The following is a 27179-nucleotide window of genomic DNA, read 5'->3' as shown; positions in this document are numbered from 1 at the left end:
ATTAATAATGGAGGAAATCTATTCGAATCTTACTAACTACCCACAATTTTAGGGTTCAATTAGTAATCTATATAATATACAAACTCGACAACATCCTAATAAATATGGGTGGAATAGCACTAAATATCTTAATAATTCAGTATGTTGTATGTAAATTAAATAATAATAATAATTATTATTATTGTAATTAAAGATAATATGCCCATAAAATATCAAACAAAAGATGCCAATCACTTATTGTTATCTTATTAGCAAATATCGAAAGAATATAAACTTCACAACACCCTCATTTATGGGAGTAAAATAGTAAATATCTTCATAATTGTGTATGTCGTATAGAAATGAAATAAAAATAATAATTATTATTGTAATTAAAGATAATATTCCAAATAAATATTAAAGAAGCATGACAATCACTTATTGTTATTTTATTAGTAAATAAATATACATAATTTTGAGGAAATTAAGAATTATTTAAAATTATATTATAATTTTCTTTATTAATTTTAACAATCATTGTTAGCCTTATAGAATTTAAATTAAGTAAATCTCTCAACGAAATGATTGGTCATTTTATTTTTAATTATTCATATTCAGAAAAATTTATATATAATGAATGAAATATGAGATAGTATAAGACAATGGTCAATACTTCCCTTTTAAAATTTTATAAATTTTATGATTATCATTATTTCATTAACTAAATCTATAAATTTGAATTTTCAATATTCTAATTTTCTTAAATATTAAATTGATAATTGAGATTATATGTCGATGACATATTTTACATGAATTACTTGCTTCCGCACTCTTGATTTGCACTATCTAGCGTAAATTTGAAAGTTAGCATATTAAGCTTATATAGTATAAAAATAATTTTTTTGTATACTAATATATATATATATATAAAGTTGTATCCACCATAATAAATAGGGGTAGAATGGTAAATATCTTAATAAGTTAATACACAATATAGATTTTAAATCACAATAATAATAATAATAATAATAATAATAATAATAATAATAATAATAATAATTCTTATAAAGAAATAAGTATATACAATAATAAATGTCTTAATAAAATTAACATGTTATATATATATATATATAAAGTTGTATCCACAGTAATAAATAGAGTAGAATGGTAAATATTTTAATAAACTAATATGCATTATAGATTTTAAATCACAATAATAATAGTTATTATTATAAAAAGATAAATATATCAATATAGTAAATGTCTTAATAAATTAATATATAATATAGAAATTAAACAATTATTATTATTGGCAATAAAGAACTAAATATATCCAAAAAATATATTAATCACTTATCATTATTTCATAAGTAGATAAATATTCATAATTTTCAGGATTTCATTAGTAAATAATTATTCATTATTTTAAGAAAATTGAGAATTATTTAAAATTTAGAAATATATATTAAGAATCACCGTTAGCTTTATAAAATTTCAATAAAAAAATTCACATCAAACCCATTTTATCAAAAATTATTCAAACTCACAAAACTTAATACACGAAATGTGTTTGAGAATAAAAATTAACTCAGTGCTAACTGTAAAAATTTATAAATATTATGATTATTATTATTTCATTAAATAAAGCTAAAAATATAAATTTTTAGGATTTTAAAATTATTTTTTTATAAATTAGATTGATGATTGTGATTATGTATGCGAAATATTTTATTTGAATTATTTACTTGAACTCTTCAATTATTATTATTTAACATGAGTTTGAAATTTACCCAATTGAAATTTATATAATATAAAAAATGATTTTTCTATAAACTAATATAAATTATAAAATGATAGTAATTAGTGTCTCCATATTTAAATTCTTATAATAAATTTTCCTTTATAAATTTCATGCAACGCACGGGTTCAATAACCTAGTATAAACTATAAATCGATATCAATTATTGTCTAAATATTTTAACTTATCATAATAAAATTTTCTTTATAAAATATTTGCAATGCACGGAGTCAATAACCAATTAATAATAATAATAATAATACTGTTCTTCACAAGCATTAATTAATTTGTCTGATGATGTGATGATGAGAAATATATATAGTCCTCTATCTATGATCTTATTGGCACATTGCTTTATGATCATAAGCCATTATTGACACGGGACGACCTCTCATTGGAGTTAGTAGTAAGGACGGAGGGAACATATGAAGAGCAGGGAGTAGGAAGTGATACGCGTCAAACAGGTTTCTTTTTGGTGGTTGATGAATGAATGAGTGAATGTTACAGCTTGCTTAATTGAGAGCAACTGGTCATCACATCCACATTTGTTTACAGTAACTAATTAAACCTAACCTGCATGATTCCATCATTTGACATATATATATATATATATATATGTGTGTGTGTTACTGTGGTTTCCACTCTCTGAACAAGAATATATATATATATATATATATATATAAGGCCAATCACTTTATTAGCTATATAATAATTTTTATTTTCTTGTATTAGATACATTGACCTCCCTTATAATCGAAAATGTAAATTTGTTTAGTTGGAAAGTGTAATAGTGTATTATACCCGAGGAAGAGGTGTTAGTGTACATAGTAGGATAAGGTGTCGAATCAGGGTCAAGAGGTTATGCGTTCAATTATTACTAGTTAGATTTATGTGTCCTTTTTTTTTTTTTACTTTGTCTTCCATCCTTATATTAGGCAATAAGACTATCCAAAAAAAAAGAGTGTATTATACCTTTAAAAATTATACAAATAGCAATTAAAAAGTTTCAAAACAATTTAATGAGAAATAAAATTTTATATTATTATGGGAAGAAATCTTCCCATAATATATTTAATTATTGATACCAAAACTGAGGAGCGAAGCTTGATAATCACTCTGAACTTCATCCCATTTCTCACGGAGGGGGAAAAAAATGACCCTGGAGTGCTCTCTTGTCTCTCTCTTTCTGAACCACCACACTACCATTTCTCTTCTGTCCTAATTAAAAGATCCAATTTGCTATAATTCTCTCTTTCTTCAGCTTTTTTTTTTTTTAGACAAACATCTAATCCTTAGCCAAAATTAATTAATAGTGATATTTATGTAAGTAGATAGTTATATATACATATATATAGCTTTATTTGCTGCAACCGCTAGCTAGCTTTGCTTAAAGTCGTTGAAACATGACACTAGCTCTCTCTTTTGGTTGGAAAAACTTTCTGGGCTTTCTCCTGTCTCTAGTGAGTCCTACCTAACAGACAAGGGCCTCTTTCATATTGCACGATGAAGCTATGCGTTGTGTATGATTTTCAAAGTGAGATCTAGACGACAAGAATAGACATTAAGCGGCAAAGTGTTGACATAAGCTAGCTAAAAGCCACACGACATATATTATCAGATTATTAAAGCTACCTTGTATATGTAACATATATAACTTGATCATTCATTATATATATGATATCTTCTTCATTAGGCATATCAATCAATCTTTCTAAGTTAGGTTGTGCACTTCTCTCACTTACCAAAATTTTCAGTATTCTACGTTGTTCAAATCAATGGGGGGCCGGGGGGGATCACACCGGATCATTCGGGTGGGGCCCGATCCCCAACATTACTGAAGAAAATTTGAAGAAATGACGCACATGGGATTGAAGAAAACCTGAGAAACCCTAATAATATATATATATATATATATATATATGCTTGCAAACACATGTGAACATAGGTCATATATTATCAATAAAGTGTCACTGCAAGCAACGACGTCTTTTATTTTCATCGTTTACCTATCACCTATGTATATATATATATATATATGCTACTAAATTACATATATACACATGAACGGAGAATCCAGTGCTTCCTTTGACAGTTACCAATAAAAGTATACCTAATCAATTTATCATCATCTCTACACTGTTATACATAAATATACAGGGACAGGCACCAAATTAATGTTGCTCATGGGAACTTAATTATTGCTGAAACTAGCTTTTTTGCCCATGCTAAGCACAAGTTATTGGTTAGAGTGGTTATTTTTATATGGATTTTTAAAATTTTGACATCGCAATTGAGATGTTCAATAACTTATATATATATATTCTTAAATTGAAATTATTCAAATATTAGTGCATACAATAACAAAGTAAGGACAATTGAAAATGAATTATAATACCAAATATGGACGAATAAAATGATCTTACCTAGAAAACATATTACATTTTCTTAAATATCAAATTCTAAAAAAATGTAATAGATGATTTCCATGTATTTTGTAAAAAAAAAAAAGAAGTTCAAATCGTCTAAAATCATAAGTTCTTCATGCGAATTCTTACTTTTAAAAAATTGATAAATAGATTTATCTTTTATTATTTCAAAAGTGTTTTTCATATCAATAGATTTGTATATTTAATTATCAATTATTTCATGTTATTTTAAGAAATTATATTTTTTTAAAATAAATTTTGAGATTACTTTTTTTAAAATTAAGAATGTGCTTGCATAACAAAATTATTAAGTATTTAATGATTTATATGCATTTATTAATTTAATTATAATTGTATATACATTTACAATTTTTTTAGACATTTACATTTATGACATTGTACTATATATAAAATTACCTTTCTAACTCTATTAATTACGGGGATATAACTTTATATATATATATATAGACCATCTATTTGTTCGGCAAGAACGATACTCTCTCGTATTTTCATCATTTTTTTTATATCTTTTTTTATTCTAAAAATAAATCTGCTTCAGTAGAAAATATGATAGAGATCATATTATAAGAAATAAGTCTTTTTTCTTTCCTTTTATTAGATAATTAAGATGTTTTTTTGAATCTCCTCAATGATTATAGTCTATGCACCCGGTAATTGAAAAGCGACATAATATGATATAAGAACCCACTGATTAAGGAGTCCTTTTTTTGTTCTTTGTTTCCTAGAACCTGAGGCAGATGTTAATTGATTACGGTGTTACATATTATTGCTCAAACAAATATACATAGCAGCTTATATATTCGATCAGCTCGCCTGCCAAACTTCTTGCATGCATATAATTTTGCAGATATTCTCCTACACGAGTATAAATATTAATATTCTTCTTAAGAATAAAAAAGACAAAACGAGGGAAAGAAAAGATAGAACGTTAATTGTTTATACTTTCTTTTTCTAAAACTCAATGAGGTTTTATTAGAAAACATAGCTTGAGGACGAGACCAAGAAAAATTAAATCTTGGGTCCTATTGACTCGCGACTTATGTAGCAAGCATGTCAGTGATTGTTTATCCTTCTCTGTACAGGAGTGTGGGTATTCGATGATGCTGAAGTGAGGAGCGGAATGATGAATATCAGCAAAAATCTCCTTGTACTTCCAAGGTGAACCATAATCCGTTTGAATCCATCCCACAACATTCATGGAGTCTGACTAGATTATGAGACAAGAGCCAAATAGCAGTGAGCTGCAAGATGACGGTCGAAGCGCCATCTTAACAGCAAGCAGCTCCGCAAATATATATTTGATCCAATAATCCCAACCGGAGCAGCAAATAGACAAATTATTTACCATTCGAGTCACGAAGGAGACCTCCAACACATGAAGGTCCAGGCTTTCCCAAAGAATTACAAATGTACTCCGCATATAAATTATTTGCTGCCATAGATCTGATCAAGAAACTTTTGTTATTAATTATCTCTTCGCTTCTAATTGTCCTTCTAGCTCGTTCCATCGGGAGAGGCTATACGAAATTACATATAATCTTATAACTAGTTTCAGAAAAATGATTATTTTTTCCCTTTTGGTTATTGCTGCGGTATACTAGGAACATAATTGATGTCCTTTTATTATCATTATTATTATTATTGTTACTATTATTATTATCGACGAAGAACATGATCCAAGTCCTGCGAGTCAATGCAAGTAGTAGGATTGAAAAAGGTCCTTGGATCATTAATCTTCTCCCGATTGGATACTGGTGGAGTTAAGAAGGACTTTGGCTGCATGCAGTCTTCTAGACTTGATGACTATATCAGATATATGGGATTTGAAAGTACCATGTTAACTTAGACCAATCTCTTAATGCTCTTTCATATATCCTACAATTAATGTGATTTATTGATTATAAGGAGGTGATTATTGATTAGTTCTCAAAACTTGCAGACGAGATAAACAGCTACGGAAGCAGATCGATATAAGAAACTTGTCTTGGAAGAATCGATCGACGTGGTGATGATCTTCTTGTAAATAATATTGATAAAATATGCATGGTACAATGTAATATTCTAGAAGAGTTTTGGAAAGAATTTCTCATTCAATTTGGTAGTACCTAGTACGTACTCCCAAGAAGAAGACTTATATATAGCTAAAGTCTCTTAATTACTTGGATCGCACTAAAGGCAAGGCTTGCAGTTAGTTAGCCCAAGAAAGAAAACCAAGCTTACAAGAAAAATGGAAAATAATAATAATAATACAGCTGCTGCTGCTGCTGCCAAAGCGGATGGCTTTTTCTGGAAGGAATCAGTAATAATCGCCCTGGAAGGAACACTGCTGTCTTCTGGGAGAGGGAAATATAAATTGCTGGGCCGGCCGCTGGATAAAATAATCTCTCAAACAAGCCTAAAGAGAGATCTGCTCTGCCACATGAATGGCAAAAAAGATCAAGAACGAGAGGGACTATATATATAGCCCAAGAAGAGAGAGTATGGGCCTGCGTAACATTTGTAGCCATCTGTTGTGGGTCTGTTGCGTGAATTAATTAATTAGGCCAGTCGATCCCTTGTTCTGGGAGAGATGCTTATACGACCACCATATGAAATAAGTTGGCGAACGTGACTAGAGAAAGTTCCAAACCAATTTATGACAGAACGAACCATGAGGAAACTCTTGGACTCATAGTAGACGCCTTCTGCCCCAATGAAAATGAACGCCTTATCTTCTATTTAAATTGAGAGAAACATAGTGAAAGACTGGAGGAGGAGGCGGCGGCGGCGGCGATTTCTATAGAAATCTGCTAGATATTCAAACAAATCATTTTAGATGTTTGATGCTTCCTACTTCCTTCTTTTCTTTAAGCAGCTCTTTTAATTATTTCTCTTAATTCCTTCTGCAAGAAAAGAAACCGATGCTATTAATATTAGACATTAATTAATAAATAGATCATGCATGCCCATGCAGATCATGGCAGGGCAGTGCCTCGGATCCATCAAAATCCTAGCATGCAGATCATGGCATGGCTGTGCTTCGGATCCATCAAAATCCTAGCCTCGAATATGTCAAGTTTAAGTCTCTGATAGGGAAAGTCATCGTAACAATTTTTTCAATACTTACTAAAGGATAATATTTTTCTTTTTCTTTTTTGGATGGAAATATGTCGTCATCAATAGAAAAATTATGAAGAAATAGTTCTTCCATGGGCCAATTACCATTCAGTAATAAATAAAAAAAAATGTATTATCCTTCTAATCATAGATGAGCTCTTATAATGCTCTCTCCTTTTTCTTTTTCCTTTTTTTTTTTTGCTCAGAGCTCTTATATTATGATGCTCTCATGTACTAATTGTTGTCGACAGTGAAATTATGCAGAAAGGAAGAAAAAGGAAGTTGTCGATTTTATGGGGGAAAAAAAAAAGAAAGAGAGGAAAAAGGAAAGGAACAGAAAGGAAATGATCATACTATAGATGCGACTGCAGTAATCATGGGGAAAAAAAATGATAGAAGCGATTGCAGTGGAGTGGGAAGCAGAGAATAAAAAACTCGGCTGAGCGTGCCACGTCCGCTTTGACATCTCCGACGCAAAACCAAATCTAATCCGAATCCCAAATCTAATCTGAATCCCACGTGTACGGCCGTACTCATCCCCCATACATCGTCATCGTCCCTTCGCTTCACTCTTTTTTTCTATTTCTCTCTTTTTTTTTTTCTTGGGTTTAATAAAAAGGTTTTTTATTTATTTATTTCGTTAGTAATTAATTAATAGAAATTTTGTTCTGTTTTTGCGCATTTCCTCACTATTTTTGGGAAATTTACTCCGGAGAATAAAAGTTCCAAAAGAGGAAAAAGGCAAAAAAAGAAGAAGAAAAAAAGAGAGTAAATTATCTTCTTTTTCCCTGTTCTTATGATCGGCTCATGATAGTGAAGGTCATCTCATCACAGATGAAAATTTTCTAGCAGAGAAGAGAATCGAGTTCTCCACCAACTTCGTTGCTACTGTTTAATTGCCCCCTTTTTCTTTGTTCACCCCCTTTCATCGTTTTTTGTCACCCATACTTTCTCGTCATATGTTTGTTGTTTGTGAGCAGACAAGTCTCCTGCTTCCTCTTTTGTCAGCGGACTTTCCGAAGCTTTTCTCATTTTTCACTCCTGAGCAATATTAATTCCTACGAATCGATATACATTAGCCGCTGAGGAGGAGGTAGAAAGAGAGATTTTTTACAAGCTCAAGCGATCAGCGTTGCGGGTCTCCGTTGGAATCTGGTAATCTGGCACCTTTGACGATTAAAGCTCGTGTCTTTCCTGTTTCTTGACCACGGATCAGAACTTCTGGGTCCACGCATTGTTCTTCAATTTCTTGTTCTTGATTTACTATATAATTTTGGACTCTGCCCGTTATCGGGTTTTCTTCCCTTCCTCTGTACAAATGTATTTACGTAACGCCTTAATTATTTAATTTAATTCATTTATCGATTGGCTTGCTTGGACTCTCTTTTGACTTTTCGTGTTGATGTTTCAGCTGAAGATGCAAGCGACTGCACCTTGTACTGTGAAAGGAAGTATAGGGTATGGGTATGGGCTTCAGAGGTCAACAGGCTTGTCTGGTTTTGGATGCAGAGGATGTACAGAGTTGAGGAGTACTCGGCAGACTGATAAGGTCAGCTGCAGGGGATTGCGTCTCAGTTCGGGCTCAATGGGGCCAGAGCTTGCACGTGCTAGAAGCGGCATCGACAGTCTCTTTAGGTCCTCTGCCAAGTCTAGATCAGTCAAATCCCAAGCCTCGGGTGCGTTTCTCTGTTTGTATTATATAAACCTTGTGATCTTCGTCTTTCGCTTGCTTGCTGTTTTCTTGATTCTTTCTCAAGCCAGAGTTAGGCATGCTGTTGTCATATAACAATTTAAGTTCCATTTAGCTTCTATTCCTTTACCTTTAGTTTGGGTCAGTCGTAGCTTTCATATGCTACCACCCACATTAATGCTTCAGTAATTGCTTGTACTGTGGAAGGACCCCCACTCTAGAAACTTTAGCTATAGTATGAAACTGCTGCATTTCTATGTTGTGGATGGAGCCTGTGAGTGTGAACAATCTCAGATTTGAAACGGCAGTGATGGGTAGTACTGTCTTCATTCAGAAGTTCCTTGAATAAAAGTTTCTGGGAGTTCATGTTCTCGTTTGTTTTGATTGTTTTGAAAGTTCTGATGCTTTCCGTCAGATGGAATGTGGCTTATCCTGTCCAGAACTATATTATTGTGCATTGTTCTGCTATGAGATGCATAAAATCTTGTTGATGGCACCCTCTCTCTGCTTAGTATATTAAAGGGTTTATATATCCTTCTTGTGAATGATGAGTGCACAAAAATCCGTTTACTTCTTTCTGCTCTAAATGGCTTATGAAACTGAATGTGTAGGAGAAGATCTTGAGGATGTTGTTCCAATGATGCCACAAGGCAAAAGTTCTGGATCAGTTTTGCCTTACGTCGGGGTGGCTTGTCTTGGAGCGATTTTGTTTGGCTATCATCTCGGGTATGATTTATAAAATCTGTGTTTCTTTGTTAGCTTGTCGAGTGTGTAGTTTTTCAGAATATTATAGATGGGGTGCATGATTCTCGCAATGAAATCTCACTTTCTTTGAGCAACCAATATATATCTGTATATTGACTTGATGGTGCATGAAAATTCACTCAACTACTATGCTTCCTTCCGCATTGCTGCAGAGTTGTCAATGGTGCTCTTGAGTACCTTGCTAGAGATCTTGGAATTGCTGAGAATACCGTTTTACAAGGCATGTATTTCTTACCTGCGTATTGGCTTTGGTCCGACGTGATATCTTCTGCTTGACACCTGAACCCCATAGTTTCAGACTTTCAGTTAGGTATAGAATTTCATTCCATAATGTGTTATCTTTTCCAGGATGGGTTGTGAGCACACTTCTCGCTGGTGCCACGGTTGGCTCATTCACTGGAGGAGCATTAGCAGATAAATTTGGCAGGACAAGAACATTCCAGCTAGATGCGATCCCACTAGCTATAGGTGCATTTCTTTGGTATGTTGCTGTCTGGTTTATATCATAAATTGACAATTTTGTGCACAAAATCACTTCCAGTAATCTGACTAATGGGTCCAAATATATTCAGTGCTACTGCACAAAGTGTGCAAACAATGATAATTGGTCGTCTGCTTGCTGGAATTGGAATTGGGATCTCTTCCGCTATTGTTCCTCTATACATATCTGAGGTAGTTTGGCTTCTCTTCTGCCCTGCCTTTGACATTCAATATTGTATTTTGCTGCTGAGTCTTTCTTCTCATTGTCAGATATCACCAACTGAGATTCGCGGTGCCCTAGGATCAGTTAATCAACTGTTCATATGCATCGGAATTCTCGCAGCATTGGTAGCTGGATTGCCCTTATCCGGAAATCCTTTATGGTAGTTCCACAATTTCCCCACTCCTTGTTTAGCTCCCTATCCATTACACAAATTTTAGCTTCGGTGTTGGCAGTTCATGGAGAGTTGGGCCGATGCTGGTGATTCTGTTCTTTTGGTATAAATTTGTTCTCAATCATATGACAGGTGGAGGACAATGTTTGGTATTGCGGTTGTTCCTTCTGTTCTTCTGGCAATAGGGATGATATTTTCTCCAGAAAGCCCTCGCTGGCTCTTTCAGGTTCTTGCCCCCAAGTCCTTACGTGCAACAACTGGCTCTTTTACTTGTGGTTTTAGTTCTCTGTTTCAGCTTCTTATCCTAGGCAGTTTGTTGTTGGTATTATTGTTGCAAGCACTAAGCCATAATATCTATTCCTAGAGAGGGAAAATTGTTGAGGCTGAAAAGGCCATAAAGACATTGTGTGGGAAAGAAAGGGTTGCTGAAGTTATGCAAGATTTAACTGCATCTTGTCAAGGCAATGTGGAACCCGAAGTGGGGTGGTTCGACCTGTTCAGTAGCCGTTACTGGAAAGGTATGTAGTATCCACCCTGAGAACAATAGATAAATAAACATTACTCAACTTTAGTTAACTAGAGTAGCATATATATGTACATATGTAAACCTAACTATGGTGCTTCCGTTATGCAGTTGTGAGTGTTGGTGCTGCACTTTTCTTGTTTCAGCAGTTGGCAGGCATAAATGCTGTGGTATATTACTCGACTTCTGTGTTCCGCAGTGCTGGGATTGAGTCTGATGTCGCTGCAAGTGCTCTAGTTGGGACAGCGAATGTTCTTGGTTAGTCTGCAGCCAGCTGTCCATCTGAAAATCAAGAAATATGCTTTTAACCTGGGGCAAATTTTGCAAATACATTACACATCACTAACTTGTATGCATTCTTCATGCAGGTACAACTGTTGCATCTTCTTTGATGGACAGGCAAGGGAGAAAGAGTCTTCTGCTAATAAGCTTTGGTGGAATGGTATTGTTACTTCCTATCAAGATTCCAGCTCGATCAGATTACCTGTGACTATTCGCTATTTCCTGAATCAAATCACAAGCCTACTCAGTTGATATTAAACCTAGTACTAGTTACAGGAAATTATTCTTTTTGTGGCAATTAGTTGATTCCATAGGTTGATCTTGCTATCCCTAAAAATTAGATATCTTCATTCTTCATGCGTATTTGGATTCTTAATATTGCAATCATGTTTCCAAGTCTTATGTCTTCTTCACCATTTATCTGAGTCCAACTTCCATTTCCATATTCTGGGTTTACTTATGTTTTCATGTCTTCATTCTCTATACAGGCTGCTTCAATGCTGCTTCTTTCCCTGTCCTTCACCTGGAATGTCCTGGCACCATATGCGGGCTCTCTTGCTGTTATCGGCACTGTCCTGTGAGTGTACCTCTTAAAGCAAAATTCTTTTTCTCTGAAAGTGTGATTCTACTGCAGTGGCCTATGGATTGTTTATCTGATATCCATTCCGATTATACAGCTATGTTTTGTCCTTCTCCCTTGGTGCCGGACCCGTGCCCGCACTTCTTCTTCCTGAAATATTTGCTTCGAGGATCCGTGCGAAAGCTGTTTCACTCTCACTGGGCATGCATTGGGTAAATGTTTTCTATTTTTATTTCGGGTATAGTCATTGCATGTAGTTGATTAATCATGCTTTTTCTTATTTTCCTCCCATTTGATCAGATATCCAACTTTGTGATTGGACTGTGGTTCCTGAGCGTCGTGAACAAGTTTGGGATCAGCTCAGTGTACTTGGGATTCGCATCTGTCTGTCTCCTTGCTGTCCTGTACATAGCTGGTAATGTAGTGGAAACTAAAGGACGCTCACTGGAGGAAATAGAGCGTGCTCTTAATCCTGCAATATGATAAAATTTCACTGGCAGCAACTACTCTACGTGAATTCTTCCCTCAGGCGGACCACTCACTCCTGCAGATATAATAGCGTTTCTTGTTCTTAAATGTGAAGATTCGTCCTTAATCCAGCATTTTGATGTTTTGGGCTTGGCTGTTCGACCTCGACAGTTAACCAGTTTCTTACTGGAATTTTCTGTAGAATCGTTAGGTTAGTCACCATAAGACATCGTGAGACATTGAACTAGAGTCTTGTCTGTCAATATATGCGAGAGTTAACCATGAATAAGCTCCATGGGGAACAAAACCTTGAGGAAGTCTTGTTTGTTTACGGAGTCATACTCTACTCAATTTAACTCCACCTTGCTTTTTCCGTAATTCAATAACACAATCATTATTTTTTTTCAATTTCATAATAAATTATCACGTACTTTTTATTAGTCATTATTACAATTAATATTTTAATACTAAATTCTTCAAACAATTCATTACTTTTCTCTTAATTCAACAATACAATAATTATTTTTTTATCTTCTCCTTCAATTTAATAATAAATTCTCTCACATATATATATATATATATATTTAATCGTAATTATAATTAATTTTTTAATAATAAATTTTTCTAATTACTTTTATCTTCCCACCGTGAAATTAAGTAGAATCATATTATATTCCGTTATCAAATGTCACCTAAAAATGTCAAGTCTTTTCTGGATTTTCATATTCCGCTCATCTTGTTGAGATTAGTCATACAAATAAATGTGCTGCCAAATCTTTGGAGGGATGCTTATTGCTTCCTATTCTCAACTGCAAATAAAGAACTTCAGCCAAGTCTACATGAAGCCATTAAGCAAATGTTAGTGGAGAATGGAGATGATTAGTCTATTCAGCAGGGTCAAACACCCATATGATGAAACCTCCAAGAATGACAGGCAGGGTCATAAACTAATTGTGATTAGATACTATAGCAGATCTCTGAGTCCACATTTTCTCACAATGACAGGCAATTCTATTCCTTAAATCAACCCTTGAAAGAAAGAACTCTTTGACTTGACTATAGGCGAATGGGAACATGCAGTGAAAAGAGTAACGTGCGGGGAAGGGAAGAGAACGGAATGGCCTGAAATTGAGCTTAGATTGTGGTTTGTCTTCTTCTGCAGGGGCCTTGCTGGCGTGGCCGTTAGATTCATTCCAGGAATGACCTGACACTTCCGAGTGGAATTAAACTAGCAACTAATGTATGCTTAATTCTCCTTTCTTTTAGCACACTCGTCTTCACCTGCAAACCCAGTAATATATATCCTCAAAAAAGGATTGAAGATTCTCCGCTCACTTTTTATATGATTGTCCTACGCAAAGTTAAGTAAAGGAATTGGAGTCTGGCAGAGCGATCAAACTTACGAAGCACGCAATGTATAACGTTGCTTGCCTTCGTTGAGATAGATGGACATTACTCTCGTCCATGATGAAAATGGGATGAAGTTAAGGTCCTAAACCGGTAGCTTCATTCCTCAGTAAGAGAAAGTCAATAAGCACATGCTGAGTAGAAATCTTCCTCCATCACTTACGATGGAAGTATTTCGACTAGGAATTGCCAATTCAAACAAGGGATTTCCACCCATTCTCTTGCAGTAATAAATAATGTAGCATAGACCTCAGGCACCGTCTTCCCTCCCTCAGTCAAACTGGCAGGCACCAATGGGCAGTGAATGGGACCTAATGCCTTCCAAAATCAAGCAGCTGAACCGGAGTTTTTCCGGTTCCCACTGTTCGCAGCTCAAGCTCGGCCATTTCCACCATTTCCTACTCTTCATTGTTGGCCTCTCCCTTGGAATCATATTCATATACATCACGAGCTTCTGGTTACTGGCGATCAATGTTCCTGCCCCTGCGTTCATCAAGCCCTTGATCCCATTGCTTCCCGATCATCGTGACCTTCTTGAACGGGGGCATCTGTTATTTCCTTCGAGATTACAGGAATGGTCACGAGGGACCAATGACACAATACCTGATCATCATGACAGTGTTCCTGTTTCAAAAGAGAAGGTGTCCCTGGTGCATAACATGAGCGATGACGAGCTGCTGAGGAGGGCTGCGATGGTTCAGGGGCAGGAATTCTCGGATGGGTCAATAGTGCCAAAAGTGGCATTCATGTTCTTGACCTACGGGCCTCTGCATCTGTCTCCCGTGTGGGAAAAGTTCTTTATTGGGCACGAAGGCTTTTATTCTGTTTACTGGCATGCACGTCCTTCGTACAATGATGCTATGCCGGAAGACTCTGTATTCTATGGCACGAGAATTCCAAGTCAGGTCGGTTAGTAGGCTGGCCTTGTGGCAAATCCTTACTAACTCTTATGCCTCTCCCGCATGTTCGGATTCTGACTGATGAAACCTATATATATATATATATATACTGGCAGGAGGTGAAATGGGGGACTTCAAGCATGATGGATGCTGAGAGGCGTCTACTGGCGAATGCCCTCTTAGACCCTTCCAACCTAAGATTCATCCTCCTCTCAGAATCCTGCATTCCGCTGTTTGATTTCAAGACTATTTACAACTACCTCGTGAACACAAACCTCAGCCTCCAAGCGTCTTTCGACCATCCCAGGAAGAATGCTCGGGGCCGCTACAATCCTCAGATGGCCCCCACCATAAACGTCACCAACTGGAGGAAAGGGTCCCAGTGGTTTGAGCTCCGTCGAGATCTTGCCCACCAAGTTATAGCGGATCAGAAATACTACCCGATCTTCCAAGAATTCTGCCACCCACCATGCTATGTGGACGAGCACTATATCCCCACCCTGTTGAACATACTTCAACCGAGTTTGAATTCCAACCGGACTGTGACTTGGGTCGACTGGTCGAGAGATGGGCCCCACCCTAGGAAGTTTGGTTGGGATGACATGACCGATGAGTTCCTGGACAAAATCAGGTACGGGTCGAACTGCACTTACAGTGGCAAGTCGACCACCATGTGCTTCCTCTTTGCTCGGAAATTTCTACCAAGCACTCTCGAGCAGCTCCTGAGAATCTTGCCTGTGTTGCTTGGTCTAGATCCATGAAAACCATACTGTATTGATCCTTGACTCCTCGGCAGTTTTATGGGGACAATAACTCTTGAAATTTGATCTCCATTCTTCCACCTATTGCAGACCTTTAATATAGAGACAAGAACTTGTCAACTTCAACGGTGTGTATTTGTCAAAAATATAATAACACAAAGATTGCTGCTACTGAACTGATCCAGTAATAAATCTCACGAAGAAAACTTTTAGATACTTATTTTGAACTAATTTAGTTCGAGTTTTCACTTTCTATTCCTTGATAGATCGACAGAACTTCTTCAATCTTCATGATGCTAGTCACATCACAGGACGACTTCTTACCACATTATGCAGAAAATCTTGTTACAGTGGGACTTCAGAAGTTTCCAAACACTAGAATCCTAACTTCCTTATTGCCTACCAGAAATTCGACAGTTACATTTTCTGTCAATCCATACGTACAAATTCTTCAGGGAAAATTCTCTAGACGGTTTGCAGGAGAGTACTAATTGCAACGACTAAATGTTAGGCTCAAGCCCAGATGGCTGTCAGGCCCCCACAAGCCCACGGCCCATGAAGTTCTTTCAGGCCTTTTAACAAAAGCTGAGTCCACAAAGAAGCCCAACACTGTACTTTCCAGTTGCCAGTGCTTTTACTGGGCTTTCTCTGGAGCATGCAAGCCGAACTCCATCGACAGAGGCCCAATGTCACGGCCCATAACTGAGATCTCTCTCCTCTGCTGATCCTCTTCCTCTTTTTCTTCATCAGTGCCCGATGATAACTGAAACTGATTCCAATCCGAAATGATGGCCACTCTATTTCTCTCTCCATCCCCAGCACCGAAGCCCTCCAATACCCTCTCCCGCAATGCACCATCTCCAGCTCCACCCCTTTCTGTATCCTCCTCCTCCAGCTCTAAGCCTCCGACTAGAGTTCCCGCGCAAAGGTTCCCCTCCAAAATCCAAGAAATTCCGCCTTCGCCGGAGCTGAATTCCCGATCCAATGCTTTCGTCAAGATGCCCACAGCTCCATGGATGAAGGGTCCCCTTCTTCTCCCATCCCACGAGGTTCTGGACCCCAAAAAAACTCAGGTTGGCAAGAGCTCGGGCAGTGGCAAAGTTGAGAAAGCAGACAGAGCGTTGACTGACAAGGTTGGCGGCGTCAGGGGGAGCAAGACAGTACAGAAGATAGTTCGGAGCATTGAGAGATTGCAGCGGACCCGACAGTCAGCTGGATGTCATTCCGACTCGGAGGACATTGACCTCGGGTTGCGGATTCCCTATAAAGAAGTTGAGGGTGACGGAAAATCTGATTCTGGCGGGAAATTGCCTTGGGTGCAGGACGAGAGGATTCTTTTCAGGAGGGTGAAGAAAGAGAAGGTGGTGACTGCAGCGGAGCTGACTCTCGAGAAGGAGTTGTTGGCGAGGTTGAGAGGAGAAGCTAAGAAGATGAGGAAATGGGTGAAGGTGATGAAAATTGGAGTCTCAGAGGAGGTCGTTGACGAGATCAATAGGATTTGGAGGAGGAATGAGCTGGTTATGGTGAAGTTCGATATACCACTATCCCGAAATATGGACAGAGCGCAAGAGATTGTGGAGGTTCGTTCTGGGTACCTTTTGTGTTACTTGGAAGATAGTATGCTCTTCAAGCAAATTTTCTTGATCATCAAAACAACCAAAATGCCCGTATTCCGTCTTTCTTATTGCGTATATTGATTCTATCACCGAACTTATAGATGGTTTTTCTTCAATTATTTCTTGCCCACAGGAGAAGACTGGAGGTTTGGTTGTTTGGAGAAGGAAAGATACTCTTTTTATCTACAGGGGGGTTGATTATCACTCGAAAAGATCTTCCGAAAGAGATGGTGGTTTATATAATGGTCAGATATCAGATACCCAGCAAATGAGCTCAGGCAGTGCTGATATACGTCCAGTAGAGTATAATGGACGTGCCATGGATAAAGAATTCAAAGGAGTGACTGGTCAATGGGAAGATTTCATTTTCATGAGTGCTGGAAAAAGTCCTGCATCAGTCGATAAATCATTGTATGAGAGGGAAACCGATAGGCTATTAGACAGTTTAGGTCCTCGCTTTGAGGACTGGTGGATGCGAAAGCCATTGCCTGTCGATGCAGACGTGCTTCCGGAAGTTGTCCCCGGATTCAGACCTCCCCTGAGAATGTGTCCTCCAAATGAGAGATCACAGCTCACAGATGATGAGCTGACATACTTGAGGAAGATAGCACACCCTTTACCAACCCATTTTGTCCTTGGTATTATCGCTACCTATAAACCTAACCAGTAGGGTTCTTTTAGAAAAATAACTCAGCTTCAAAATTCAAATGGCTATACAGATGGTACAGATGATAGACAGAGAAGGTTTATTTACTTCTAAATCTATCAACTGATGATAATAAGACAAGAAGAGAAAACGGCATATACTAAAGCTTCTAGGTGTTACGATCTCTCCCATGAGAAATAGTTTGAATAATTTGTGAGTGGTGTAGACATGGTGATATCTATATAACAATAGACAATTTGCTTTCATACTTTTTGTTAGTACAATTCTTAGTTATACTGAGGTTTTATTGATCCATTCATCAAAAAAGAGGTTTCATTGATCCAGTGTGCTCTTATATGTGAAGGGAGAAACAGGAGACTTCAAGGCTTAGCTGCTGCCATAATATATTTGTGGGAGAAAAGTCTTATTGCGAAGATAGCTGTGAAGTGGGGTGTACCAAACACTGACAATGAGGAAATGGCGAATGAGCTCAAGGTAAGTATATCTGTGAGAGATCGATGGTTCTTTAATTTTGCTTTATCAGTTAGTTACTTTCCTGCATACTTATACACAGCCTCATCGAGTAGCCTTGGGACCATATTAAGGGCTAAAATTGGGGCTAGATGAGCTGCATATTTGCTGTAAATAGATTTGCCTGAAGCCCCAAAGCTACCCACAAAAGCTGTTTTCTATCGTCATATGTGTTTAATTTGTATGGGCTACAATCACTTAGGAGTACAGTCATACGTACTTATTTATGTGATTTTTTTTCTACAAGGGAAATGCTATGCTTGCAAATTGCAATCTTTCTGTACAATTAGTCTCAACTCTAAACTGTATTTATCTGCGTTATAAAATCTGAATCTTTGTGATGCAGCATCTGACAGGAGGTGTTCTGTTGCTGCGTAACAAGTTTTATATAATTCTTTTTAGAGGGAAGGACTTCCTTCCAAGTGGAGTCGCCACTTCAGTGGCAGAGAGGGAGCTAAAGCTGAAGAGATGCCAACTCCAAGAAGAAGATGCAAGATGCAAAGCCTCTGAAAGTATTCCTCTGGCTGATGATCCTCTGCCAACCTCTAGTACAACTGGTACTTTGTCGGACTTCAACAAGATCCACACAGAACATCGGGACCTAGGAGTGGGAAACAAAGGGGCCAATCTCCAAGTGGAAGCTGAAATAGAGAGACTGAGGAAGGAATTGAGGAAACAAGGGCGTAGGCTTTTCATTGTATGTCCATCCAACAGCTCTCCTACTGTCTTTTGTGCTCTTCTACTTGCAATAACATTCACCAATGTACCTGCAGCTCAAAAGTAAGTCAAATATATCAGAGAAACGGCTCCTGAAGTTGAACTCTGGATGGAAGCCTGCAGAATGGGACCCTGACCAAGGCATGATGACAGAAGAGGAGAGAGAATGTTTAAGGAAGATAGGACTGAAGATGGATGATTACTTGGCGCTTGGTAAGGGGGATATTTTATATAATTTTATGATGACTTCATCCTTTAGGTGGGATATGAATGAACTTTTCCTGATTATCATTTTACCAGAAAGTTATACTTCCTTTGGTGTATGTTCTTTCCAGATACAGCTGTTTCTTGCAAGCTGTGCTGATGATCTAATTTGGTTTCTTCAGGGAGGCGTGGGGTCTTTGATGGTGCAATAGAGGCCTTACATCAGCACTGGAAGCACAGGGAGGTGGTGAAGGTTATTACTATGCAAAGAATGTATGCACAAATAATCGAGACAGCAAATTTGCTTGAAGCAGAAAGTGGCGGGATTCTAGTATCAGTTGATGAGCAAAAGGAGGGCCATGCTATAATAATTTATCGTGGAAAAAACTACAGGCGTCCTTTGAAGCTGCCAGCTAAGCATCTTTTGACGAAGAGAAGAGCATTGCTTAGATCTCTTGAAATGCAGAGATTGGGTGTAAGTATGGCTCCAATGATTTCCAGTAATTCAACCACTTTTATTGTTTAAGAAAATGCCTATTACTTTGTTACGATTTCACTTTTGGGGGCACTTGTTTGAGTTTAATCATTCTTTCTTCCCAGTCTTTGAAGTTTTTCGCACGTCGTAAAGAGCGGGCAATCTCTGATTTGAAACTGAAGCTGGTAAGGATTCTCGCAGATAGATAATTTAATTTATCTCCTTTGTTGCATCTGCTAGCAATTGGTGATAATTTCATCGAAAACCATGATGCAGCTATTCAGCTTTTCTTAAGGTATATGTTAATCCAATAATAGATAGATCATGAAAACTCATGTAGAATGCGTCTCTCCTGTTATGGGCATACTAGATCTTTTCAGAAGATTTTTGGCTCTTAAGAGTGCATCTACTTCTTTCTAGACACTGATCTGTGCACAGAACTGTTTTGACGCTTTTTTTTCTCGTTAATAAGTTATTCCTTGTATTGCACTACATTATTTTAACTTTTCAAGTGCAACTTTTGGAAGTTTACTGGGAGTTGTTTCAACTCCAAATTAGAGTAAAATGTTGAGAACTAAATTCTGTTTCTGCTTCTAGTTCACATTGCATTTGATTTGTGGAATGGACATGTGATTGTGATTCTTGTGAAATGTTAGGCTCAACTGGAGAGTCAGCTGCTCAAGGACCACGAAATTCAGAAACCATGAGACATGGATAATCTTGGATTCTTCTCTTATACTTAGGAGGATCCCTGGGTCATCAGTAACCCTGGCCTATTTTTTCTACCATATAAGCCTTCGAAGTCATTTGCAAATGCCTCTGCAATCGTACGAGGTACACATTGAAACATACTGGTTATTCTTATATAAATGTTTTTCTTTGTTTCCCTTCTATTATCATTGGAGGAAAGAACTACGTTTTAACTAATATAATTCTGAAAAGGTACTGTGCCATTCTAGGAGAAGATCCTAGGAGCTGTGTCCAATACAACGGTGCTGCTACAACTTCACTTGTAATTCTGGAACTGTCTCCTTGTTTAGGATGCTGCTAATGAAACTTGATGATGTAAAGGAGTTATGAGGCAAACTCGCGGGAGAAGACAGGAAGGGCTTTGGTGGTATTTCCAGAACTTGATTGCTTTCATCCAACATCTCGATGACCTTCTTTATCGATGGGCGGTCAGATGGACGGGTTTGAATGCACCACAAACCCACCAGAATCAACTTTCTTGCTATCTCTTCCTCTTCCGTTGTGTGCCCAGGCAATTCTAGGCATCCACCTCGCTCGAGATGCCTGTAGATTGAATCAGGGAAGTACGATTCACCGGTATGTGACATCTGAGCAGTAGATTTATTTCTTCCACCTGCCATATCAAGAACCAACATTCCGTAGCTGTACACATCAGATTTGTGGGAGACGCCCCCAAAGTTTCTCGAGAACACTTCCGGTGCAATATACCCGACAGTTCCCCTTGTCCCCAGCATCGATACAATACTTTCTTTCCCCTTGCACAGCTTAGCTAGGCCGAAGTCCGATATCTTTGGGGAGAAATCCTGATCCAATAAAATGTTTTGCGGTTTTATGTCAAAATGCAGAATCCTCGTGTTGCAGCCTTGATGCAGGTACTCCAGACCTCGTGCAATGCCAAGCGCAATTTGGTATAAGGTCTTCCATTCCAGGGAGGGGCAGTCCATATCTGAAGCTTCTGTGGTCGGTGTGAACTTATCCAGAGAGCCATTGGGCATGTACTCGTAAATCAGAGCTCTTCTCTTCCTCTCATAACAGAATCCCAGCAGAGTGACCACATTGACATGAGCTGTTCTGCTGATGCTTGTAACTTCATTCAGAAACTCTTCACCATTTGCTTTGCTCTCTGTCAAGACCTTGACAGCCACCTGATGGCCGTTGCTCAACTTCCCTTTGTACACGCTGCCATATCCTCCTTTGCCTAATTTCTCGGAGAATGAATTTGTCATTTTCTTCACATCCGAATATGTGTACCTCTTTGGAGCCAAAGATCCATGAGCAGCAATGAATGCCTCGACATCGACATGATCCTGACCATTTTTGTGGCTGCAAATAATAGTCTTCAGCAATAAGCACCAGCTTTTGCGGCGGCAGATTATTACAAGGATAAACAAAACAGCAGCACCAGACAGACCAGCTACAACTGCAAAACATCCAAATAAGAAAGTTCTGTCAGGTGTTTCATTTGACTGATTCAAAACCATAAATACTCATTCACTTCCTCGGAGAAAAATTAGCTGTGAATTTTTCTCAACTAATACTTACCTCCAATGATTGCAGTGGCTAGATTGTGGCCCGATCCTGTGGCAGTGAGACGGCAGAATTCAAGTGATTCAGATGAAAGAGACTCTCATGGAGACAAGCATGCACACGAACATCCACTCACATACGACTCAATGGTAAACATGGAAAGTGCTTTCAGGTCAACTGATGAACAACTGAACCAGTTGTGGAGTGAAGCAGCTGGAGGAAGCTTGTGAAGTTTTTTTTCTTTTTTTTTTTCAGCTCATTTGGCCTGACCAGGGATGCAGCTAAGGTTCCAAAGCAACTTTTTAATTGTAACTATATCTATTATTTCTGGCTAGAGAGGTATAGCTGGATATTTCAATTGTTAATGAAGATAACATCGTGGGTCGTCTTCGGCAACCTGCGGCTGTCTTTTGTTGACCGCTTATGCAGATGTAACTAGAAGGATGTTGACTTCTCTTGCTTATTCTTATGGGTTGTCTTACGGCTCATGAACGCTGATCCACAGGCTCCGTACGTGACATGGACTAGATTGGGGAAGGAAGAGATATTCAGGAATTTTTGGAGGGGGTACTGTCGCGATGAACCATTCTTGTAATCAATCAATCAATCAATCAATTAATCGAGAAGATATTGAATGTAAAAATTGATTAGAAATTCACCCGGCATGACTCAGCTGTACCGGAAACTAATTCACCCGGCATGACTCAGTCATACCGGAAACTTTGCGGAACGAGAAGGCTCTTAGATACCCAGATTGAGTTCTAAGCTCTGGCATCTATAGTTTTTAGCATCTTAGGACTTGGCCGTGAGCTTTTTCCCTAAAAATTTGGTGCTAACAGCTAAAGTTTTGGCATTGTTATGAATAATAAATTCGCCATGTACCAATTTGTCTCAGCTATCAACTCATCAGACCTAAGATATCAGGTAGGAAGGATTTAGGGAACTCACCTCCACAAGTGGATGAGTAGGACTTATCGGAACAATAGCATGCGAAATCAACCAAATTTGGCTCCCTCCCGCATTGACCGCCTGATTGGATGCACGCCTGGCATCTACCGCTATCATTCGCCGCCCACTGCAGCCCGAAACCGGCCTCAAGAGCCGCCTCCACGCTGGCCTGAGTTGGAAGATCCTCTATCGTCTGAATTGCTGACCTGTTCGCTGGCACGACAACACTCGTGTCGCAACTCCCAAAGTAACTCGTGAGTTGTGCCCCGATTGACACACCAACAACGGTGATATCTTCTGGGCTCCTTGTTAGGAAATATCCAGGACTATCAGTACTGCCATTGACCGAGCACTTGAACTGACTCGTAGTGTTCAGGGATTGCGAGACTGACGCGGGCGGAGTATCACAGCCGTAATAGAGAGTCAGGTTGGTCGCCACTGTGTCTGAGCTGTAGGAGAAAATGTTCGTATCTATGCTGCTGTTATGGAGATACTGGGGACAGATGGTGCTGTTGTAATCCGCTCTCGCTACGGTGAAGAGACGGGAGGAGTTATCCACCCGAAGGACTCGGTAGCTTAGCCCTGAGATATTGATCTGCAGGCTTGTGTCATCTACACAGGTTAGCTGGAAATCCGACGAGAGACCACAGTAGTCCGCCCGATTCACTCCCCAGAAAGGGTAGCTCACATTCTGCGCGGTGCCGCATTGGATTGGGGCGCTGCAGTTTGTATACTCAGCTTTGTCGGCCGCGAGAGATGCCGGGACTTGGATCAGGATCAGGGTGGTGACGAGGGATATTGTTAAACAAGGATGACCCATTACTGGCAATGGCTATAGAACTGACCACTTGGAACGGAGTTTCTTTTACTAACTTGGGTGGAGGCGTGCCGGTACAATAATGATAATTAAAAAAAAAAACAGCTTTTAGAAAATTCTGACGATGGCGGCTGGCCAGTATAACATAAAAAGCCGCGTTAAATTGATGGGTCAGACTTTGACCCATTCTTCCTAGTTTGATCAAAAGGTCCTCCAGTCCTGCATTGAAGTATACCATCAACAGGCCTTTTACATTATTATATATATCGTGTTGTTTAAGGTGAGTGTGTTTGTTTTCGAAAAATTGTTCAACTCAACTCAACTCCACTTATATTTAATTCAACATCACAGTCATTATTTTATTTTATTTTTTAAATTTTTTTAATCATTTAATTCAATTTTTAATATTAAATTCTCTCAACTATTCATTATTTTTTCACAATTCAACAACACAATCATTACTTAATCATTATTTTCTCTCAATTATTTATTACTTTTTTACATTTTTTCTCATAATTCAACTATACAATCATTACAAATCAATTAGGGTTCGTTTGGATTTGAAACTATGTCCAACTCAACTCAATTTAATTCATAAAAGGACAAAATATGATTGAAATAAATTAATATTGTGGGACCCATAATCATGACAATTGACTGATACATTTTCCCCCTTGAACAGTTGCTTTGCACGGCTTCCTGCAGTTCAATTTAAAGTGGCTGCCTTTGAGGCAATTTTTTTTTTTGTTTATCTTCCTGTGACTTTTGTTCGGATTAACGTGCCGCAACAATCGGGTGATTGTACACATGAAAAAAATACGCATGCCAGCAAAAATCAAACTGCAACAATGATGAATCATAACAATAATTATTACTAATTTCAAATACAAAAACCTCAGCGTATATCATCGACCTCCTCGCTCAGCACGCCATAACCGATTAGCGATACGGTCGCGTACAACATTCATTTCCGTGCTATTCATGTCCACATCAACTCTAGTTCCTTGTTGTTGCGGTGGATTGCGAAATTCATCGTAATCCGCCCACGTATCGCCGTACTCCATAAATAATTTATCATGATAATTATTACGGCGTATGAAATTATGCAAAACAAAACAAGCAAGGACAATTTCTCCTTGAGTATACGGTTTGAAGTTCGTCATGGCAGTCAGTATTGCGAATCTCTTCTTCAAAATACCGAAGCAACGCTCGATAACATTACGCACTGACGCATGGCGATGGTTGAATAGCTCTTTTTCTGATGTCGGCGGATAATGATTAGGGAAATCGCTCCGATGATACCGTTCTCCCTTGTATGGAGCCAAATATCCCGGTATATTTGAAAACCCTGCGTCAACAACATAATATTGTCCTGGAAAAAAAAATGAAATTTAAAGAAAACGAATTTCGACAAGCAATTTCGTTTAACATCATAAGAATTAAAAGCAAATACTCATGGCCACGCGGTGCTGGAAAGCGATCAAGTGACGCAGCATCAGACAATATTCTTGAATCATGAGCTGAACCCTCCCAGCCGGTCATCACGTATGTGAACATCATGTCGTGTGAACAAGCAGCCAATATATTTTGTGATATATCGGCATTACGATCGCGATAAGGTACTCTGTTCGCATGTGGCATGCATGCATCGACATGAGTTCCATCGATAGCTCCAATACAATGCTGCATGAAAAAAAACGCACAATTATATCTATCTCAAATATTAATCCGAATACATGCATGTCTACAATATGGAATTAGTAGATAACATACCCTAAAGAAGCGCCACCTTTCATCATTTTCAATTTCCGGCTGGACAATAACGTTCCGCGGTGTTATAAAATGGGCAGATAAATCGTGCATTCCGCGTGCAATTTGTTTGATAATTCGTGAAACCGTTTCCTTCGAATGCTGAAACCTTTCAGCGACCATTGAAAATCGCATACTATGTGAAATAACCAACATGAACATGCCGACTTGCTCTTCAACGGTAATACCTTTTCTAGTATCTGTGATGCCACTGCGCAACCGCAACGTGTCGCATAGATTTCTAAACACGTGTGGTTCTATTCTGAAGCTTTCGAAGTACCGGACGTCACTCCTTAATAGTTCAACAATATACTGCCGTCCTTGAAGGGCAGAATTTCTACACGGCAAGTTCTGTGGAACGGCATCATCCATCTGATAATATTGCATCATCAAGGAGTAGAACATACGTTGCATACGTTCATTGTCGTTCTCTCCGGGATTATTGTCATTGTCTGAAGGCGTCCGATAACGAGACATATTGTTCGCCAAATGATTGCCTTTTACTGTGGAAATGAAATCATGAATGAATCGTTAACAGTGAGACAACTCAATTATAATCATAACACAATAACATTCATCACACACATGAAAAAAATAACGCATCACCATTATCAAACACACATAACAAACATCAGCAGTACGAGTTCAGTCAAAGGAATTTAAAAAATGTTGTGTTCGATGCGCGAGGAAAAAAAAGGAAGCTCTGATAACCCTTGCTTCAAGGTTGCTCCAGCTGCATTATCCATTCCATTCGTGACTCTTCCTTGAACCACATGAAAAGCCTTCGAGAGGCCGGATCAAGGAGTGCTTTGCCCGCTTTCACAAACAAGGACTGAGGGATTTTCGATTCCAACTTAGCCAACTCATCGAGGGCTTCCTCGATGCTATTCTTCTCAGGTTTTTCGGGGCTCGATACAGACTTGCTTTTCTTTGCTGACTGTGGGGTGTGCTGTTGGTTTTTCGTGAAACTCCCCCTGAATATGTCCATGCACTCCTGCATTTGTGAGCTCTTGCTTTGCGATCTTTTCGGCACTCGATGTCGACACTCGGTTAAAATGGGATCTGCAACATTGACGGGATCGTCACTCTCGTCGGATCCTTCTTCGAGATCGACATGGTGTTTCTGTTGGGAATTGGTGTATGCCCTAGATGCAATCTATCATCAGTTCTGTAATATGACATGTATTTCATTATATTACGAGGCATATCTGTTATTGTGTAGATTGCGCTAAATATGATTTTACACAATAATGTCCTTGGAATAGTAGGTTCAATAGGCATCAAGTGTGACTTGATTGTGAGATCCTATAATTACTGAACATTATTCCTAAATGTCCATAGTCAAAGTATTATCGTTAATTAGGACAACAATAATACGGTTAGATTAGTGTAAGTGTTGATTGATGATCAAATCTCATAGGTCATGGATATGGAGATATCAAATCACACCACATGTATACATTAAGAGTAATGTGTATAGGACTGATCCACCATGAGATTGCTACATGGGTTGTTACGTGACTGTCATTAGCATATCTCAAAGTGACTATAGTGTAATGGTCCTTTGAC

The 27179-nt window shown here is 38.1% G+C and overlaps 4 protein-coding genes and 1 long non-coding RNA gene across 6 annotated transcripts; 4 read left to right on the top strand and 1 right to left on the bottom strand.

The window, feature by feature from the left end:
- The first annotated feature begins 8048 nt into the window (after nt 1–8048).
- On the top strand, nt 8049–12881 carry LOC116208866 (plastidic glucose transporter 4). 2 transcript variants are annotated; one of them, XM_031542432.1, is made up of 14 exons: nt 8049–8475; nt 8732–8996; nt 9622–9736; nt 9928–9995; nt 10124–10256; nt 10348–10447; nt 10526–10638; nt 10783–10876; nt 11015–11168; nt 11285–11431; nt 11542–11615; nt 11944–12032; nt 12133–12247; nt 12336–12881. In XM_031542432.1, exons 2-14 carry the CDS (start codon nt 8738–8740, stop codon nt 12516–12518), a joined length of 1644 nt encoding a protein of 547 aa, XP_031398292.1. In that variant the 5' UTR covers nt 8049–8475; nt 8732–8737; the 3' UTR covers nt 12519–12881. The 2 variants fall into 2 exon arrangements, with proteins under 2 accessions (XP_031398292.1, XP_031398293.1); XM_031542433.1 differs by lacking the exons at nt 8049–8475; nt 8732–8996 and adding an exon at nt 9170–9324.
- Nucleotides 12882–13944: 1063 nt separating this feature from the next.
- LOC116208794 (glycosyltransferase BC10) lies at nt 13945–15732 on the top strand. Its single transcript, XM_031542355.1, has 2 exons — nt 13945–14815; nt 14926–15732. The coding sequence occupies exons 1-2, from the start codon at nt 14204–14206 to the stop codon at nt 15568–15570; spliced, it is 1257 nt and encodes a 418-aa protein (XP_031398215.1). The 5' UTR covers nt 13945–14203; the 3' UTR covers nt 15571–15732.
- A 598-nt stretch (nt 15733–16330) lies between these two features.
- On the top strand, nt 16331–20553 carry LOC116208582 (chloroplastic group IIA intron splicing facilitator CRS1, chloroplastic). Its single transcript, XM_031542106.1, has 8 exons — nt 16331–17150; nt 17320–17824; nt 18197–18327; nt 18710–19060; nt 19137–19293; nt 19467–19759; nt 19885–19944; nt 20416–20553. The coding sequence occupies exons 1-8, from the start codon at nt 16356–16358 to the stop codon at nt 20464–20466; spliced, it is 2343 nt and encodes a 780-aa protein (XP_031397966.1). The 5' UTR covers nt 16331–16355; the 3' UTR covers nt 20467–20553.
- Nucleotides 20477–23882, bottom strand: LOC116208584 (LEAF RUST 10 DISEASE-RESISTANCE LOCUS RECEPTOR-LIKE PROTEIN KINASE-like 2.5). Its single transcript, XM_031542111.1, has 3 exons — nt 22985–23882; nt 22052–22087; nt 20477–21929 (listed from the first exon to the last, which is right to left on the bottom strand). Exons 1-3 carry the CDS (start codon nt 23802–23804, stop codon nt 20758–20760), a joined length of 2028 nt encoding a protein of 675 aa, XP_031397971.1. The 5' UTR covers nt 23805–23882; the 3' UTR covers nt 20477–20757.
- On the top strand, nt 21581–22491 carry LOC116208588. The gene is made up of 2 exons (XR_004157097.1): nt 21581–21962; nt 22067–22491. It is a non-coding gene; the product is annotated as an uncharacterized LOC116208588 (long non-coding RNA).
- Nucleotides 23883–27179: the final 3297 nt, after the last annotated feature.

This window comes from Punica granatum, chromosome 5 (genome assembly GCF_007655135.1).
Source record: "Punica granatum isolate Tunisia-2019 chromosome 5, ASM765513v2, whole genome shotgun sequence".
In the NCBI taxonomy this organism is placed as follows: Eukaryota; Viridiplantae; Streptophyta; class Magnoliopsida; order Myrtales; family Lythraceae; genus Punica; species Punica granatum.
Note: the sequence above shows the minus strand (reverse complement) of the source record. Positions and strands in the feature narration are given on the sequence as shown.

Bases quoted from the DNA above. Each gene is read 5' to 3' on its own strand.
- LOC116208866 (XM_031542432.1), top strand. From the start codon at position 8,738: ATGCAAGCGACTGCACCTTGTACTGTGAAAGGAAGTATAGGGTATGGG. The intron at 9,996-10,123 runs GCATGTATTTCT...TATCTTTTCCAG, and splicing joins TGAGAATACCGTTTTACAAG to GATGGGTTGTGAGCACACTT. The intron at 11,616-11,943 runs GTATTGTTACTT...TTCTCTATACAG, and splicing joins TAATAAGCTTTGGTGGAATG to GCTGCTTCAATGCTGCTTCT.
- LOC116208794 (XM_031542355.1), top strand. From the start codon at position 14,204: ATGGGCAGTGAATGGGACCTAATGCCTTCCAAAATCAAGCAGCTGAAC. The intron at 14,816-14,925 runs GTCGGTTAGTAG...ATATACTGGCAG, and splicing joins GCACGAGAATTCCAAGTCAG to GAGGTGAAATGGGGGACTTC.
- LOC116208582 (XM_031542106.1), top strand. From the start codon at position 16,356: ATGATGGCCACTCTATTTCTCTCTCCATCCCCAGCACCGAAGCCCTCC. The intron at 18,328-18,709 runs GTAAGTATATCT...TTTGTGATGCAG, and splicing joins AAATGGCGAATGAGCTCAAG to CATCTGACAGGAGGTGTTCT. The intron at 19,294-19,466 runs GTAAGGGGGATA...TGGTTTCTTCAG, and splicing joins GGATGATTACTTGGCGCTTG to GGAGGCGTGGGGTCTTTGAT.
- LOC116208584 (XM_031542111.1), bottom strand. From the start codon at position 23,804: ATGGGTCATCCTTGTTTAACAATATCCCTCGTCACCACCCTGATCCTG. The intron at 22,088-22,984 runs GTGAGTTCCCTA...TCACTGCCACAG, and splicing joins CTACTCATCCACTTGTGGAG to GATCGGGCCACAATCTAGCC. The intron at 21,930-22,051 runs GTAAGTATTAGT...GATGTTTTGCAG, and splicing joins AGCCACTGCAATCATTGGAG to TTGTAGCTGGTCTGTCTGGT.